Here is a 16973-nt window from a genome sequence, read left to right as displayed (position 1 = left end):
GCGGGCAGACGGGGGAGCAGGGATCAGCGTATTCAGGCTCTCTTTGCCTCGATGGGCTGATTTTTGTCGACCTAATCCGACCACACGCTGGTCACACAAGTATTCCTTTCCCTTCCCTTTTCGTTCTTTTTGACCATATGGCTCCTAGGGTGACTCTTGCTCGAGACTTGGCTCTAAATGGCTTGATGGCCCACAGACATGTCGGCCCAGACGCGGGATCCCTTCGAATCATTGCTGGGTTCTCCACGGTTCGTTCGTTTGCGCCCTGCAGTGATGTCCAACTTCACTGATCTTCATCCCGTGTGACCTTCCTCCTTGACTTTTGCTGCCTGGCAGAGGTCTTGTTTTGAGTTTATAATTTGGTTTGAATTCCAAGTGATGTCAGGCCGTGAGACATCTTCTTGTTTCGTTGCCGCCTCCCTGTTGCCGAAGAGAAAGAATCGGAGGGAGAGTCGCCGGCTCATGTAGTGGCAGATCCGCGCACGACAAGCCACCGTTAAACGGTCTCTGAATCCATTATTGGAGCATGTCCGAACAACTTGAAGAGAGAATAAGTACCTATTCACTGTATTAACAAAATTGCAGGAGTGAGCCAGGTATAGGCAGCACAGAGTTGGATGTCATACCGGTTTTTTCTGTAGTTCGCAGCTCCTCATCAGCCTCACCCAATGCGCAACTGAACCCGGACCCTCGATCCCATATCCGAATCCCCAGCCACCGAATTTCAAAAATTACAATGGAAAATAGAGGGGTAGTGTGAGAACATGGGGGGGCATGCGGGAGCGAAGAAGGCAAAAAAAAAAGCAAAAGATCGGAGAAAAGAAATGGGCATAAGGCTCATTTTTATACTTCCCACCCCCAATCCTTTCCTTCGACCCAACTCAGGGTATTCCCACCCTCCACACTTCTCCAATTCCACTTTTCTCATCCAATTTTTTTTTCCTGTTTTTCATTTGATTCCGCTCGGACCCAGAAAGCAAACATACTTTGGGGAGGGGCCGCGTAGACCAAGACCGATGATCCGGTGGGAGGGGCGGGATAGCGGAAGTCTGAGTGGAGGATGGCTGGTATCCCACCAGACACATTGCCTCGATTCCCACCCCGAGCGGGGTTAAAGCGGTCCAAGAGGCGAATCGGCGGACAGACACGGAGGAAGAGGTGCAGCCGAAGAGAGGGATTGGGGTTTATGGTGCGAGGGCTGCGAAATGGCCCAATGGCTCCGTCCAGACCCAGCCCATCCTTGCTCTCTTACCTTTGCCTTCTTCGTCTCAAATGGGCCCCGCCGGATGGAAGACTTTCCGCCGATGGCTATAAAATCCCTCGTCTTGTCCGGCGGGCCTTGCTCTCCTCCTTCTTCCTTGTCCATCACTCCTAGCTGACCCCGTTTGCACACTCCAACCTTAGACCTTCCAGGTGTATCTATATTGCTGCACCTACCCTGACCAAAGATCATCTCACCCACTTGCATACCGTTGTCAATTTATCTTGTTGAGACATACCTGTTGTCCTAAACTTCCAACAACGACATAAAACAACAACATTCAACCATCATGGCTACTCAACGTCACTACTACCAGCCCTCTGCTCACGCCATGAACATGCCATCCAAGGCTCCCGCGCCAGCGAGCATGTACCCAATTTCCAGAGTTCCAGGATCCCCGCCTGACTACTCCGATGCGAGTACTACAGCTGGTAGCCGCACCTCGGGTGGATTCACCTTCAGCTCCGCCGGTGGCAGCGGTGACTATGAAACCAGCCCTGCATCATATTCGGGCGTCGACGTCGTTGACGTTTTAAACGACCGTATGCAACATTCTTTTGATCCGACGCCATTGGATCGAGGTCTGGTGAAACAAGCTCAAACGTGAGTATTTCCTCTCCTGGCGCAAGATTCCATGAATCCCGTCGCTCGCCCTTCTCCATGACGAAAGGCGTTGCAGCGGTTGATTCTAGGATGAAGCCGAGACTTGAGAATTCAAAAGCTGACCGGTCTACATGAAATAGCTCCGGGCATCTGAACGCAAAGCAGCAAGAGCTTCTGGAGTTGCAAGCCCTGGCTCAGCGACGTTTGAAGGGTGTTCGCGCCAACTTCAATGAAGGACTTAAAACAGCACGCGAGACAAAGCGTGATTTGGAATGGACTCAAAAGCGCGTCAGGTAAGAGCACAAAATCATTATCCCCAACACCCCTTTGACGACCCCTGAGGTGGACGTTGGAAGCTCCGCCCCGCTCCGCGATCAGGGGTGATGCTTCCGCTCCGCCGGGGCAGTGCTTGGCACGTGCGCCGTTGCGATGATCGACGCGCCAGCTAGCGGCCACATGCGGGTTCTAGAAGGCTGACAGAAGCTTGTTTTGCGCAGTGCTTTGAAAGGAAAGGCCGAGAAGGCCCACCCGGACGAATACCGTCGGGCATCGAAGAAGTATACCTACGACGATTACTGAACGAGTGCCCGAGATGCCCCCGCCGGGTCCACCGGCATGGCTGTGGGTGGTTCAACCTTCTTTTCGCTTAATCTAACGACTATAATGACTTCGGATAAAATCGGGATCTTTGGATTTGGGACGGACTAATTTGATTTTTGCTGGTTTGGGTTTGGTGTGTTTGCTTGGGACTCTGTATATCTTTCGTTGAATGCGCGCGTGGGCTGTGTCATCTTCATATATTAAGGCCTGTTGTGGTGTGGGATACCTCGAATCGTACTTGTTCTTACGTATTTACCTGTAAGAATGAAAATTCCAGCCATTCAGTAGCCAAAATTCTTCGAGATGATATATTTCTCTACCCTAGCTCCGTATTGAACAGCAATTTGAAGCCCTAGGGCTGTATGTCTAGGGCTTGAAGTGGCCCCTGAGCCCAGGAGTGCTTGGCCGGCTTCAGCATTGAAGTCGGGGTAGCTAGGGCCTGCTGCCGAATAAGGTTCAACAGTCTTGGGCTACCCTATGGTAGCTCGGACACATAGGATATTGTTTACCTCTTCGGGCTTTAGTGCATGAGCTAGTGTTTCAAACCATGTAAAACTATAGGGGTTGATTCAGCATGATTCTGGGCCAGGCCCTCGACACACGATAAACAACCCGAGACAGTCAGTACAGCATTACCGTTACTAGGATTAGGTGAATATTCGTGGGTGAGACGTAGCAGCAATGGACGCAATATCAATTGATCTCAGATCTAGTTACAGGGCGCAGGCAAAGACTCCATAGGAAATATCCTCATACCAATCGTGCAGACCCTATCTATTTATATACACTCTAAGAAAAGGACTGCTCCTCCTCAATGGCCCTGTTGATGACACGCACAAAGCGGCCGACCTTATCTGTATCCTGCTTGGCTGTTTCGATTCCGAGAAGGACCTTCTTGATACCGACGCTGATACGGCTTTCATCCGTTAAGCCACCGATACCATCTAGTGCCCGGGCGATCTCTTGGGCATCGAAGGCTTTAGATTCCTCCATGACGAATCGCAGCTCGGCAAAGGTCTGCACATTGGGAACCATGATGTCCGAGTTGAAAGAGTTGTAGATATCAAGCTGCTTCATCAAAGCACGCTCGGTGGTCGTGGCCAGAATCAACAGGCGCCGTCCATGAGTGGGCTGCTTTCGAAGGAAGACCATCAACGCCTGGAGCACGCTGTTACTGAAGCGAGGGCCGATAGGTACCCAGTCGATAATTCGTTCGATGTTGTCAACAACGACGATACTGGTACGACTCTTGTAGGCACTGTCAAAGATGCGACTAATGTGCGCCACCTTGGCCGGTTCGCTGAAGCCAACCATGTCTTCAGGGCTGATCAATTTGACGAAGGGGAATCCAGAGTTGATCGCTATCTTCGATGCCAGAGCGGTCTTGCCGCTTCCAGTAGGGCCGTGCAACAATACCGAGAAGAGTGGAGTGGACTCTTCCTGGCTACTGACCTGCTTGACGAACAGCTCACCCTCGCGCATAATCTCCTTGATAGTCTCGGAGTAATGAATCATGCCATATTGGATGCGGCTTGAAAGCTCCTCCTCGGAAACACCAAAGGCAGGCTTGACCTCATCAAGAGCTTTGTGGAAATCGGCCCGGTTCACTTTCATATTGACGACATCATCGTTGATACTTGCCATAGTGCCAACTTTAACATGACGGGAGAATGCAAAAGAAGACGCGGACTTGACCAAACCAGCGATTTCAGCACCAGAAAAGTTCTTGGTCAGGTGGGCAAGCTCCCCAAGATTGACATCAGTATCCATGACATTGTTGGTACGCATCTTCTCGGTGTGGATCTTGAGGATCTGGCTTCGGCCCTGCTCATCGGGCAGAGAGATTTCCATGTGGACCTCTAGACGTCCAGGACGTAGCAGAGCCTCGTCGATCATGTCCATACGATTGGTCATACCAATCAGCAAGATGTTGTTAAGTTGGTCAACACCATCGAGCTTTGACAGCAGTTGGTTAACAACACTATCGCCCACACCGGTGCCACCACCTCCGCCACTGCCACGTTGCTTGCAAACCGCATCCAACTCGTCGAAAATGATGATATGCAGTCCACTCTCATCGCCTTTCTCCTTGTATTCCTTCTCGGCGTCTGCGAACATCTTTCGGATGTTTTCTTCGGATTGACCGACGTATTTATTCAAAACTTCAGGACCGTTGATGATTTTCGGTTCTCTGGCATTCAACATCTTACCAATCTGTCGTGCGATCAAGGTTTTGCCGGTACCGGGAGGTCCATAGAGCAAAAGACCCTTAACGTGATGAATACCAAGTTTCTCAACCAACCCGGGAGGAAAAATGCGAGACGCAAAGGCTCGACGGAAGATGGTGCTGAACTCGGAATCGAGACCACCAATTCCCATGTCTTCAAACTTGAACCCGGGCTGAATGATCGAGTTCGCAGCTGGGCGGCGGTTGGAGGCCTTCAAGTTGAGCCCAGTCTGCGCATCTCGGTAGAAATTGAGCTGGGTTTGCGGCGTAAGCAATCCGCGTGCGATGGGGTCCGTCTCGATCTTTCCAGAGTTCAGATCGACCTTCTCAGACCAATCGACACGTTGAACGGTTTTGATACTCAGTAGAAGAGGGATGCTCTTGTTGTCCATGAGGAATCTTTGCTCGGGCGCAAACAATTGGTTTTGGAAATTCTAGTCTCGTCAGTAAATACCAAGGAAGCTATACCAAGAGTGGACATACTTGAATAACTGCCTTCGCCAGATCATCTTGATCATATGGGACTTCCGTGCGCTTTCTTGCGGACGCAAAGCTGACTTCAATGTCGGCCGACCCCAAATATGCTTGTCCACCTTGGCTGAATTGATCATACAGTTCGACTTTGACGGTATCTCTCAGTCCAACACGCGCCCATGTTCTTTGTGGGTCCGACATGCCGATGCATCCGGGGGGAAATCCGTCAAGAGGGCGTGCGGAGAAGACATAGAGATCATTGATTAGGAGGTAAAGGTCGGTACCATCGCGGGTTGGCGGGATATCCAGAGGCGAGACGGCGATACTAATAAACGTCAGCAGTGATATATAAGTTGCATCTCAATCCACATACATGTTACCAAAAGTATAGTTGTCATTCGGGGCCTTGCTGGGCTGAAGCATCCATGACGGTCCTCCAGGGCGTCCTCCCCCGACCGGTGCGCGGGTCGGCATCGGTTGTGATTGTGGAGGTCTGCCCCCTGATTGAGGTGCTGGGCCACCGTATCCCCTTTGGTCAAAAGATGCATCAGTCATGGGCTCATCGTAGTCGCTAGGAGCGAGCCGAGAATTGAACATGGGAGGCTGGCCGTGATCATACCGTGGTGGTGCTTGGTTGGGGTTCGAATAGCCGCGCGGCGAAGGGCGCCCACTATCCCCAACGGATTAGGACGATTGAACATAATGCACTGTCAATAATCTGGCGTCTAGGAGTTGGAGCTGTGGTTGAGGGTTAAGAATGTTGCGGTAGCGCCACCGTGGTGTTTTGAGACAGCGTAGGCAACACCGTAGATGGAGACCCCGGTTCAGGATAGATGAAACGTGTCCGGTTATGAGATGGGAATTGAAAGGATAGGCAAAACTTTGAGGCAGGAGGTGTTGTAAATGGGAAGATGAGAGAGCTCCAGGAGAAACGAACTGGGGAACTCAGCCACTCGCAGTTGGACGACGACCCCATCGGGCTGACCTTCAGTGGGGTGGCCTTATCGATAAAGCGGGTTCGGGCTTGGCACTTTCCCCGACCTTCACCTTCCTTCTCTGCATCTTCTTCTCTTCACTACTGAACAGGTCGCTCAAGATGCCTTTGTGGGTACATTTCCCTCATATCCTACTACATATCACTAACAGTGTTTGAAAGACATCTTCTAGGCAAGAAATCATGGAATGTCTACAACCCGGATAATATTGCACGTGTGAAACGTGACGAGGTTCAGGCACAAGCCCGCGAAGAGGAAGATGAGCGACTCATGCAAGAGGTCGATGCTGAGCGACGGATTAAAATATTACGTGGCGAGCGGCCACCGACGCCTCCACCCCCGCCTCAGCCGTCTGCTGATACCTATGCACGATCTGAAAGAGAACCGAACGATGATGCTGGCCGGTATCGGAAAAGACGACGCCTGGCAGGGGAAGACGACACGGACAGAGATATTCGATTTGCCCGGGAAGATGCAGAACAAGTCCTTTCCAAAAAAGACGAGCTCTCTCTTTCATCTCAACGAGAGAGAAGGGATCAACAGGTGCCTCTTTTAGATAGCAACGGTCATATCAACCTCTTCCCGGAGGGCTCCAGGAAAGCCGAGAAGAATGCGGAGGCTGAAGCCGAGAAAAAGAAGAAGGAGCGAAGCTACGAAGACCAATATACGATGCGATTCTCGAACGCCGAAGGCTTCAAGGAACAGGCTGGTCGTCAACCATGGTATTCATCTGGTGCACAGGTGGTAACAGCGCCTGATCCGATGTCCAATAAGAATGTCTGGGGAAATGAAGATCCCATGCGCAGAGAGCGAGAAAAGAGCCGCATGGATGTTAATGACCCTCTTGCAGTCATGAAACGTGGTGTGCGACAATTAAAGGCGACCCAGCAGGAACGGAAACTATTGAACGAGCAGAAACGAAGGGAGATCGAGAGCCTGAAGACCGCAGAAAGTTCTAGCACGACACGGAATCGGCGGAGGCGCTCACGGTCTATGGACAGCCTAGATGACTTTAGGCTGGTGGAGTCCGCTTCGAAGGTTGACAGTGAGAAACATCGTAAGGGCTCTCATCACCTTCGCCGACATCATCATCGGGACCGAAGCCGAGACCGAAGCCGAGACCGAAGCCGAGACCGCTCACACAAGCGGTCCCATGAGACTTCGGACCGTTCTCGTCGCTATCGTAGCGATCGACGTGACGAGGACCGCCGAAACAGGAGACACTCCCACAGGTCAGAATCGGGCAAAGCCCCTGCCGGGCGTTGATCAGTCATTGGACCTTACCACTTACTACTATTACTAATGAAATTAGACCTATTCATTGGGGACCCTAGCATAACAACCTGTATTATGGCAATGTCTCGTTGGATGCGCCATTGGGTGCTTGCCCTCGCGCTCAGGCACTCGAGCTCTGCAGCTCGACCTTCACAAAGTGAAATATTTGAAAGTCATGACCAGGTCGTAGAATTCTTATCTCGCTGGGTATTTAATTCTCTATCCATGTATCTAGCCCACGAAATATCAAATTTTATGACAGCATCGTTAAAATCATATCAACTTTTGGATGAAGCGGTATTCACTGAAGCGCCCATTGTTGCTTGCCCGAGGCGTTTTCTCCGCCGTTCCACTCGACATTGATATCCAGGCCACGGTAGCCGTTCTGCTTTCGCTGGTAGCCGACTTTACCAGTGAAAGTCTGGCCCTTCTTCAATGGCTTGGGTTGCTCCTTTGCATGGTCGATGAGAAGGATGGTTTGCATCCAGTGAGTCTCAGTGTCGTCCGGGCCGGTGGTAAAGGAAACAATTCCCTTCTTCTTCATCTCTGAGGGGATGGGGTTCTCGGGCACCGGAGATTCCCTAGAGGGCATGAAGAAGATGTCGAACCAGATGGCGAAACCATCGAGGGCATCAATATCCTCGTTCAGAGTGAACTGGAACTCCTTGATAAAGTTCAGCTCTTCAACGGTGATAGTGTGAAGAGGCAGCGGCAAGAAGATATTGGAGTCTCCTGGAATGGTGGTAGGCTGAATACCACGCACAAGTGCCTCCTCGTAGATGTTCAACAGCATGCTGTTCATCTTGAAGCCGTACACGTTATGCCAGAAGGAGATATGCGACGCAATGAAATCCGGGTCGGCGAAAGGCGCCACGCGGAGAGTGGCGTGAGAGGGGACCATAAGTCCATCGGGAGCCAGGTAGCGGTCCCTGGCGTAAATGACCGAATCAAACATGGCCTCGAAGAGAAGACCGTAGCCCATCCACTCTGAGATGATGATGTCGACCTTCTCAACCGGAAGGGTAACTTCTTCGATCTTGCCTTGGACGCAACTAATCAGATAGTCAGTGGACCTTCGGTGGATGCAAACGAACACAAGAATACATACGTAATCACATCACCAAGGCCGTTGTCATAGACGATTTCCTTGGCACGATCAATGATGTTGGAGTTGTCAACCGAGATGACCTTCTTTGCACCAGCCTTGGCACAGAACATGGATAGAATACCGGTTCCGCATCCAACGTCCAGAACGACCTTGTCCTTGAAGAGGTGCTTGTTTTCGTAGACAAAGTCACGGTAGGCATCAGTTCGGATGGTATCCTTCAGCATGGACTCGTGGATAGCTAGACGGTGATTATCAGGTTAGCAAATTATATATACACATATATATAGATATGTTTGAGTTAAGTGGATGCCAACGTACTGTTGTAAGAATAGGAGCTGAAATAGTCAGCATCCACCTCCTCAGTCTTATCGGTAGTTTTCTTCGCAGCATTGGGCTGCAACTTCTCATCTTCCTTGGTCAATTGATCTTCGAGAGATTGTTGCACGGCGGTTCTGTACTCGGAGAATTGAGTCTGCAAGCGCTCCAATTCCTCCTGTAGTTCCAGAACCCGACGGTCGGCGTCACCACCAGATGTCTCATCAACAGCCTGTTCCTCAACAATATCGTCCAGACTATAAAGAAGGGCGTCGTCCTCGAGAACGGGCTTCAAGTAGGCATCGTCTTCGAATTGGGACTTGGAAGAGACATCGGGAGTCTTGTTACCGGCCTTAACCTGGGTGCGCACATAGTTGACCAGCTTGATTGAATCCAGGAAGTCAAGATCTATCGCAAGATCGAATGAATTAGTCTCAAATCACATTTCAATCAGAGGTAAAATTCGTGGCTTCCGCTTCGCTTACAGAAGAACGAGAACGGGAACCGCAGTGGCGGGAGGGATACATACCGAGTTGCTTCTGGATCTTCAGTAGATCAAAGTTGTGCTTGTCCTTGCAGACCTTCAGCATGGAACGAACATCGGGGTAGACAGTTTCGGAAAAGAGGTCGACGACTGGTTGCGAATCATCCTCCTGCTCGACATCTTCCCAACCTTCCTCGTTGCTCGAGTCAGATTCGTCAGAGACGGATCGGGCATCGACAGGTTGCTTTTCAGCAGGGAGATCGGAACGACTGAAGGAAGCCATAATGCTGGGATAGTAGACTATAAAAGCATAAAGGAATGGTTGGAGGGGTAGAAAAGAAGCCGATAAAAAAATCCGTTATCGGGCCAACGGTTGCCCCGCCCCGCTATTTCCAGCTTGCCTTGTTGTTTATTACGGGAAACCCTGGACCGTTCCAGGCTCGCCCTCTCCTTCTCCAGCTTCTCCAGCTTTCCCTCCCTCTCTCTCCGTCTATATTTTTGGTCATGGCTTTCTTCTTTAATCGTGGCAGATCGCGCCAGCCTGCTGATGTCGCTCGCTCAACGAAAGAATCATTGTTGAGGGTCCAAGAAGCCCCCAATACACCCAAGGTGCCGCCGCTCGAATCACTTGTGATGCACACTTCCTCGCTGACCTAGAACGCAGGCCGATGAAGAGCTGGCTAAACAGCTTGGTCAGATGAAAGTGATTGTTCAAGGAACACAAGGTCGGTGAACTGCGCGCCCCAGGAATTTGAGAGATCCACAAGCAGATGGGTTCTCTGGCCTGGCCTGCCCTGGGCTTGGAATCATGGCTGACGATGAATACGCGATTTAGAGATCAGCACATCCCCCGATCAGGTTTACGCGCTCATTCAAGCAACACTCCAGGAAGACTTGCTCTATGATCTCTCGCGCTCAATCCATCTACTGCCCTTTGAAGCTAGAAAGGACACACAGACCATCTTCTCCCATATCTTGCGCTTTCGACCCGTCTCCTATGCGCCCGACAAAGATCCCCCGGTCATTTCCTATATTGTTCATAACCGACCAGAGATTCTTATTGAGTTATGCCGGGGGTACACACATAGCCAAAGTGCCATGCCGTGTGGTGTGATTCTACGCGAAGCGCTCAAATTTGACGTGGTCACTGCGGTGGTGCTGTATGATCAATCACAAGAGGGGCAGGAGGCCGTGCGTCTTTCGGAATTGAAGCCCAATGCCCCTCAAAACGGCGATGGCGTGTTTTGGAACTTCTTTGAATGGATCGACAAGGGGAACTTCGAAGTGAGCGCTGATGCCTTCACGACATTCCGGGTACGTCCAATTCACAAGTCGATTGTATCGTGGTGGAAAGGTTGACTGACAGGGCCTTCGACAGGAAATTTTGACTCGGCACAAGAGTCTGGTGACCGCATATTTGGCCAGCAATTTTGAGTTATTCTTCGGTCGATTCAACACCATTTTGGTGCAGTCAGATTCATATGTGACCAAGCGACAGAGCATCAAACTGCTTGGGGAGATTCTTTTGGACCGTGCCAACTACAATGTGATGATGGCCTATGTGGAAAGTGGAGAGAACCTCAAGCTGTGTATGAAATTACTGCGCGACGATCGGAAGATGGTACAGTACGAGGGATTCCACGTTTTCAAGGTATGCCTACCGTCGACCATTACGAAGAGTCTCACCCACTAACGAGACCAGGTATTCGTGGCGAACCCAAACAAATCGGTGGCAGTACAACGGATCCTGATCAACAACCGCGATCGGTTGCTGCGGTTCTTACCGAAATTCCTCGAAGATCGGACGGATGATGATCAGTTTACGGACGAGAAAAGCTTCTTGGTGCGACAAATTGAGGTACTTCCGAAGGAACCAGTCGATCGGAGTCGACCCAGTCGAGAGGCCCAGTCCGGGGTCAACACGGCCGCGGTGGTCTAAATTTCAGAGATCTAACGCTGGACGGCTGGATCCCGACGAGTATCTTCACGCCATGATGATTATTCTTATTCCTATTGTTGTTGCTATTATTCTGTATAACCCCAGGGGATGCTTGGGACCCCCCTTCTTCTTGCATTGGAGGCTGATGGCTTGCTGAATTAGCGGTCTTGGCTATGGGCGTTTTGACGCGTTGTTATTTTTCATCTTTTTAATTGCAGCCTTTTCTGTACACATTGCACTCTGCACTCTATAAATAACCATTTACATGGGGAGGACATTACGTTGAAGTGGCACGGAATTGGAACGTTATTGTATGTACTTACCTAGTAGGTACCTTGGAGTAGTAGGTACTACCCAAGTACATATACCCTAGTCGAACGGGGCGTTGGCCATGCTGTGGCTTTTCCTCAAGCAAACCTTCCTTGGAATTACTCCTATTCTACCCCAGACCAGACCAGAACAGACCAGAATATGACAATGTCACGGTTGTTCTAATCTAAGCACCAGTGGGCTCCACTCGAATCCTTTTTTGTCGTCTAGCTCCACTGTTGCGTGGCCCGGTGTTGTGGGACATGATAACTTGAACTCATCTCCTTGCCCCTGGGACTGAAGATTCCAATTTGTCTACCTACCTAGGTAACGCCTTTAACTCGAATTCTGGCAGTTACATTGGATATATACCTATACCTATACGGAGCATCTACTACCTGGTTGAACTTGAATGCTCAGCTCCCTGATTGGAATGAGGTATCCCACGCCAAGCAACTCCACTCCCCGTCTTTTACTAGGGACAAATTCATCTTAATTTCCCCTGCCCTGCGCAAGAATTGGTGATGCGCTCGACTCACATTTCTGCCCCGATTACTGAGCTTTGAGTTCTCGGTTTTGATTTCTGGCTTGAACTTGAATCACGTCGCTCCTTTTATTTCCCTCGTTTCGCAAGTCATGCTGGGATAATGGTGGAAGAGGCCCCTGTATCGCTATCGCCCTCGACCGTTCGCCCGGAGTCACGCCCGACGATTCGCGCCGTCCCCTCTAACGATTCCCTCGCTGTGCGACGCCCCTCCGCCATTCGTTCGGTCTCACTGCCCACTGACAATGCGCCACCGGAACCCAATGGCCGATTGCTGAGTACGAGTGCCTCCCCAGGCTTCGACGATCGTCCCGCCACCGCGGTCGCGGGGCAGGACAACGCCAGACACGAGGGGAATCTGAGACCTTTCACATCCTCGGGCAATGAAAGCCGGTCAAGATTCTCTGAGGATGGTCGATTTGGCGACAACGCGCCTTCTTTGCGCAGTGTCCCAAGTATCGTTCTCAACGACGGGAGCGCTCGCCCAAGCTCGCGCCCGGGGTCTCGACCAGGATCGCGCTGGTCGGAGCGGAAATGGGGCGGATTGAGAAAGAGGTCGGCCGAATTGGAACGGAAGATGAGCATGGAAGAGACCCCTCCAGTGCCCCAGATTGAACCATCCTTCAGTGGGATCAGCTTGGACATTCCTTCGGCCTCCCTAAACGGATTGGATAAGACAATGAAATTCTCACACCGCGGCAGTCTCATTCGAGACCAATCAAATCGGCCGCGCCCTGGAAAAAGGCTAGAGAAGCGAATGGAATCTCCCTCTGAGCAGGAACAGGAACAAGAACAGGACCCCGAGCCGCAGTCGGAGACTCAGTCAATCCAACAAGATGTCGAGATATCACCTGAACCAACCCCCTCGACCGGCACAAATGACACCGACACCAGTCTGCCAAAGCCGACCCCACGCCCCCAGAAACCACAGGGTACCCTTCGCCCTCGACAGACCAGTCTTCAGAGTAGAGCCATCTCTGCCGACGAGGATATGCTCTCCCGGAGAGTTCGATTGATGTATGATAGAGGAGATGACAAAGTAACTGACTCCGACGTTGCAAAATCGATCGCTGCGGACAACGGTGTTCTTTGGGAGGAGGGTGCTACTTCAGATGTAGAAACCGCTTCTACCCCCGGACCCCAAGCACCGGAACCCGAGTCTAAAGGTCGAGCCTCAGAAGAAGTCAAGCGGACGAGAATGAAACGGGAGACCCAGGAGCTCGCAGGTGGCATTGAATACTGGCAAAATGTTGGCGCTGAAGACGTGGATCGCTACGGCTTCATTCATTTTCCCCCAAAGAATGGAGCCGCGCCTCATCCGATCCAAAGGGTCACCACGAGCCTCTTAATTGCCTCCGAGTCACCGCGTCGCAAACGTTCTATTCGGCCATCGAGCAATCGATCTTCTAGTGCTCGGTCGCCTACCCGCAATCTCTCTACAAGCTCTGCAACAGCTCGCCCGTCTTCCTCGGCTAGTACAATCAGTGCGCCGATCCGGCGTTCAACATCTCGTCTACGCTCCGCAACCAATCACCTGCCCCACAACAGAGATCGCAAGTTTACGGACGAGGCCGCTGACATGCTCACTGTCCCAGATGGGAATACTGGCGATGGACAAGACGCTGCGGCCGCGCGTGCGATGCGGAGAAAGGAGTGGGAACGTGAGGACAAGTGGACCAAAATGGCCAAACCTACGAAAAAAGGTCGCGATGGTGGAGGCATGAAGTTTGAATTTGATACGCAGAGTAGCAAACTCATCGAGCGAACATGGAAAGGAATCCCAGACCGCTGGCGTGGAACGGCTTGGTATTCGTTCCTCGAGGCGAGTGCTAAGCGACATCCTAACAGTCCATCTGAAGAAGAGCTCATTGATGCATTTCACGAATTACAATATGTTTCTTCGCCGGACGATGTTCAAATTGATATCGACGTGCCACGTACCATCTCCAGCCACATCATGTTTCGTCGACGATACCGTGGTGGGCAGAGGCTTCTCTTCCGGGTGCTTCATGCCATGTCGTTATATTATCCCGATACCGGTTACGTGCAAGGCATGGCAGCTCTTGCTGCCACACTCTTAGCGTATTATGACGAGGAGCATGCTTTTGTCATGATCGCCCGGCTCTGGCAGCTTCGCGGTTTGGAACAGCTCTATAAATCTGGATTTGCGGGGCTTATGGAGGCTTTGGAAGATTTTGAACGAGAATGGCTGGCTGGCGGTGAAGTGGCCTCAAAGCTGGTAAGAATGTGTGGTAGTCCGGCGCATCCCAGCCCATACACTAACACCTCTTGCAGAACGAAGTGGGAATTCCACCCACAGCCTATGGTACCAAATGGTACCTAACCCTTTTCAACTACTCGATCCCCTTTCCAGCCCAGCTCCGTGTCTGGGATGTTTTTATGCTTCTTGGCGATTCTGAGGACCCCCCCAGGCAGACCTGCGACCGCTTCTGCAAAAGGCCCGAAGAAAAACCCCGGCACCTTTGGACAGGGCCTGGACGTGCTCCACGCCACCTCTGCTGCTCTCATAGATGGCATGCGCGATATAATTTTGGAATCCGACTTTGAGAACATAATGAAAGTTCTGACTAGTTGGGTTCCCATCAAGGACACCGAACTCTTCATGAGGGTAGCAAAGGCCGAATGGAAGGTCCATCGTCGCCGAAAATTGCCCACCCATTGATCACGACTTGGCTTGTCTTTTGTTCTATTCATCCCACCTTTTCACTAATAATTCTTGTTGATGGATGTCTTATACCCTAATGATCGGACGGACTCCCGAGAACTATCTCTCGATGCCTAATTTCTTTATACCCAGTCCAGGCCTTACTCGCGGCCGGAGGACATTGGACAGTGACGATACCACTTGGGCCACTCTATTTGACTCGGCTCCTCATATTCTTAATACGTGTATTTTTACACTGTGACTTCACTCCACGTCTTGACGTTCCTTACTTGTCTCTTTCTCTCTTCATCCTTTCCGGGCCCTAGTCATTTGGGCATTTTTCCAAAACTAATTGGCGGGTTCCGGATCAAGACAGCACTGACTGCTACATACGCTCTCGCGCCTTTCTCCTTGATATTATCCACAAGCTCTCAAGACTTGTACATGCCTCTTTTTCTCCCAAGACTGACGTCTGGCCCTGATTCGCATACACATGATCTCGCCCCGGCCCGTCGGCCCACCCTGATGTCACCTATGTCGAACTTGCCAATGCGTTATTGTGGACCTAAATTTATTGAGTGGGAGCTTCATACTTCTGATACCCATTCTTTTTCATAATCAAGCTTAATTAAATTTAAACAGTTCCATTCATGATCTCCATTTCACGTGAGAAATCTGCAAACCTCACGAATGGTAGAATAATTTTTGTTCTTGCTGCTAGTAACTCTATAACCCTCCGAGTCCTTTTTTTAGGAGCCCGAAGTCCCCCCCCCTATCCCCTTTGCCAGCCTTCGCGCCCAGATTACCTTTGTCAACGTAAGTGGCCTTTAGCCAGTCCTTGGCCCGCGGGTTTGTTCCTAGCTGCTGCTCATATACAACATCGATATCGTACACAGTGTCTAATCTAACAGTATCCATCGTTTGACAAGGACCTTTGTCAGCCTTGAACCAAGACTTGAACATTTCGTCAATTGTTCGACCATCATTAACACCATCTGCCATGACGAGCAGGCACTCCCGCTTGATGCTCGCCCAGATACGATTGAATACCAGACCAGTCGACTCCTATTTCACATGCACTGGCTGAAAGCCCGCACTGGCGGCCACGTCCATCAAAAAACGGAAGATGGCGGGATCAGTATGACCACAGCACATAACTTCGTAGTAGGTCTGGTCGGGCGGCATGTAATAGTGGCCATTGCAGATGCGATAATTGTTCACTGTGTTGACGAACATTGGGCTTGAGCGCAGCGAGGAAGAGTTGGTTGTCACGACACAGTCCGAGGGTGCGAGTTTATCTACCTGGCCCTTGATATCAATCTTCATCTCCAATTTCTCGGGAATAGCCTCGATGGCCATCCAGGCGTTATGTGTCGCCTCCTGCAGCGAGGCTGTCAGTCGGATCTCGCCGGGCTTCGTGTCTAGCTTTGCTGCTTGCTGTCCCTTGTTGTCATTGACATAATCCAATGCCCCGTCGTAGCTGCCCATTGACTTCTCGCACAAAATCACATTGTAGCCAGCTGCGACCAACATCATAATCACTCTTCGGCCCATAATACCGCTGCCTATCATGGCAATAGGGCGGGTGCTGTAATCAGGCTGAGCCCAGGGAGATGAAGGCATGATGGATCAGAAGCATGTGGCTGGGCTGTATGAGGTTTAAAGAATTTCAAAGGCAAAGAGGTTTGGGATCGCAAAAGTGAAACAAAAGGCGTTAGTAGAGTAGTCGGCTCATTGACGCGAAGATTCAAGTCTTGTTATTCCATTACTAGTAATTAGGGCTAGTGATGCTACGATGACCGAATACAGACCTCAGGAGGAAATCGATCCCATCCCATCCCTGCCATTGACTATGATATAAGTGTGAGAAATGCCGTGGCTGTGTGGCTGAATATTATCCAGTGGCTTAACATACCTACTACTACTATTACTACTAAGTGAAGCTTGATAGTTGATCAGATAATGGAATCCGAGATGCGCTCCAGGGCTGGCAATGCATCGCGAATTGATGAATCTACTGTTAAGGTATACTAGTATCAACTAGCGCAACGTGAACCTTGCTAGCAAGGGTCCCAACCTACTAACTTTAAAATTGCCTGTTTCACGGGTTGTCTCCTTGCATCAATTATGTGCGGAGTCGCGGAACTGCCCGGCGAAGCCTAAACTCTAGATCG

The 16973-nt window shown here is 50.9% G+C and overlaps 8 protein-coding genes across 8 annotated transcripts; 4 read left to right on the top strand and 4 right to left on the bottom strand.

Moving 5' to 3' along the window:
- Positions 1 to 1550: 1550 nt before the first annotated feature.
- On the top strand, positions 1551 to 2443 carry N7533_006988 (KxDL motif-containing protein; the record flags this gene model as incomplete). Its single annotated transcript, XM_057103638.1, has 3 exons — positions 1551 to 1864; positions 2005 to 2157; positions 2362 to 2443. 3 exons carry the CDS (start codon positions 1551 to 1553, stop codon positions 2441 to 2443), a joined length of 549 nt encoding a protein of 182 aa, XP_056958595.1.
- Positions 2444 to 3253: 810 nt separating this feature from the next.
- N7533_006987 (AAA family ATPase SEC18) lies at positions 3254 to 5639 on the bottom strand (the record flags this gene model as incomplete). The annotated part of the gene is made up of 3 exons (XM_057103637.1): positions 3254 to 5125; positions 5175 to 5490; positions 5539 to 5639. 3 exons carry the CDS (start codon positions 5637 to 5639, stop codon positions 3254 to 3256), a joined length of 2289 nt encoding a protein of 762 aa, XP_056958594.1.
- A 622-nt stretch (positions 5640 to 6261) lies between these two features.
- Positions 6262 to 7596, top strand: N7533_006986 (uncharacterized protein; the record flags this gene model as incomplete). The annotated part of the gene is made up of 4 exons (XM_057103636.1): positions 6262 to 6269; positions 6322 to 7205; positions 7264 to 7421; positions 7495 to 7596. The coding sequence occupies 4 exons, from the start codon at positions 6262 to 6264 to the stop codon at positions 7594 to 7596; spliced, it is 1152 nt and encodes a 383-aa protein (XP_056958593.1).
- Positions 7597 to 7736: 140 nt separating this feature from the next.
- Positions 7737 to 9625, bottom strand: N7533_006985 (protein arginine methyltransferase RmtB; the record flags this gene model as incomplete). Its single annotated transcript, XM_057103635.1, has 4 exons — positions 7737 to 8487; positions 8544 to 8781; positions 8862 to 9266; positions 9388 to 9625. The coding sequence occupies 4 exons, from the start codon at positions 9623 to 9625 to the stop codon at positions 7737 to 7739; spliced, it is 1632 nt and encodes a 543-aa protein (XP_056958592.1).
- A 221-nt stretch (positions 9626 to 9846) lies between these two features.
- N7533_006984 (Mo25 family protein) lies at positions 9847 to 11281 on the top strand (the record flags this gene model as incomplete). The annotated part of the gene is made up of 5 exons (XM_057103634.1): positions 9847 to 9951; positions 10007 to 10067; positions 10178 to 10656; positions 10721 to 10993; positions 11045 to 11281. The coding sequence occupies 5 exons, from the start codon at positions 9847 to 9849 to the stop codon at positions 11279 to 11281; spliced, it is 1155 nt and encodes a 384-aa protein (XP_056958591.1).
- Positions 11282 to 12237: 956 nt separating this feature from the next.
- On the top strand, positions 12238 to 14817 carry N7533_006983 (putative TBC domain protein; the record flags this gene model as incomplete). The annotated part of the gene is made up of 3 exons (XM_057103633.1): positions 12238 to 14373; positions 14430 to 14460; positions 14567 to 14817. The coding sequence occupies 3 exons, from the start codon at positions 12238 to 12240 to the stop codon at positions 14815 to 14817; spliced, it is 2418 nt and encodes an 805-aa protein (XP_056958590.1).
- A 708-nt stretch (positions 14818 to 15525) lies between these two features.
- Positions 15526 to 15801, bottom strand: N7533_006982 (uncharacterized protein; the record flags this gene model as incomplete). Its single annotated transcript, XM_057103632.1, has 1 exon — positions 15526 to 15801. One exon carries the CDS (start codon positions 15799 to 15801, stop codon positions 15526 to 15528), a length of 276 nt encoding a protein of 91 aa, XP_056958589.1.
- A 63-nt stretch (positions 15802 to 15864) lies between these two features.
- N7533_006981 (uncharacterized protein) lies at positions 15865 to 16422 on the bottom strand (the record flags this gene model as incomplete). Its single annotated transcript, XM_057103631.1, has 1 exon — positions 15865 to 16422. One exon carries the CDS (start codon positions 16420 to 16422, stop codon positions 15865 to 15867), a length of 558 nt encoding a protein of 185 aa, XP_056958588.1.
- Between the last annotated feature and the right edge of the window lie 551 nt (positions 16423 to 16973).

The sequence above is a fragment of the Penicillium manginii genome (assembly GCF_028828005.1).
Source record: "Penicillium manginii strain IBT 31320 chromosome Unknown utg000005l:1.0-5665137.0:1.0-5668048.0, whole genome shotgun sequence".
NCBI classification, from domain to species: domain Eukaryota; kingdom Fungi; phylum Ascomycota; class Eurotiomycetes; order Eurotiales; family Aspergillaceae; genus Penicillium; species Penicillium manginii.
The sequence above is the reverse complement of the archived record's forward strand: the minus strand, read 5'-3'. Positions and strand labels throughout refer to the sequence as shown.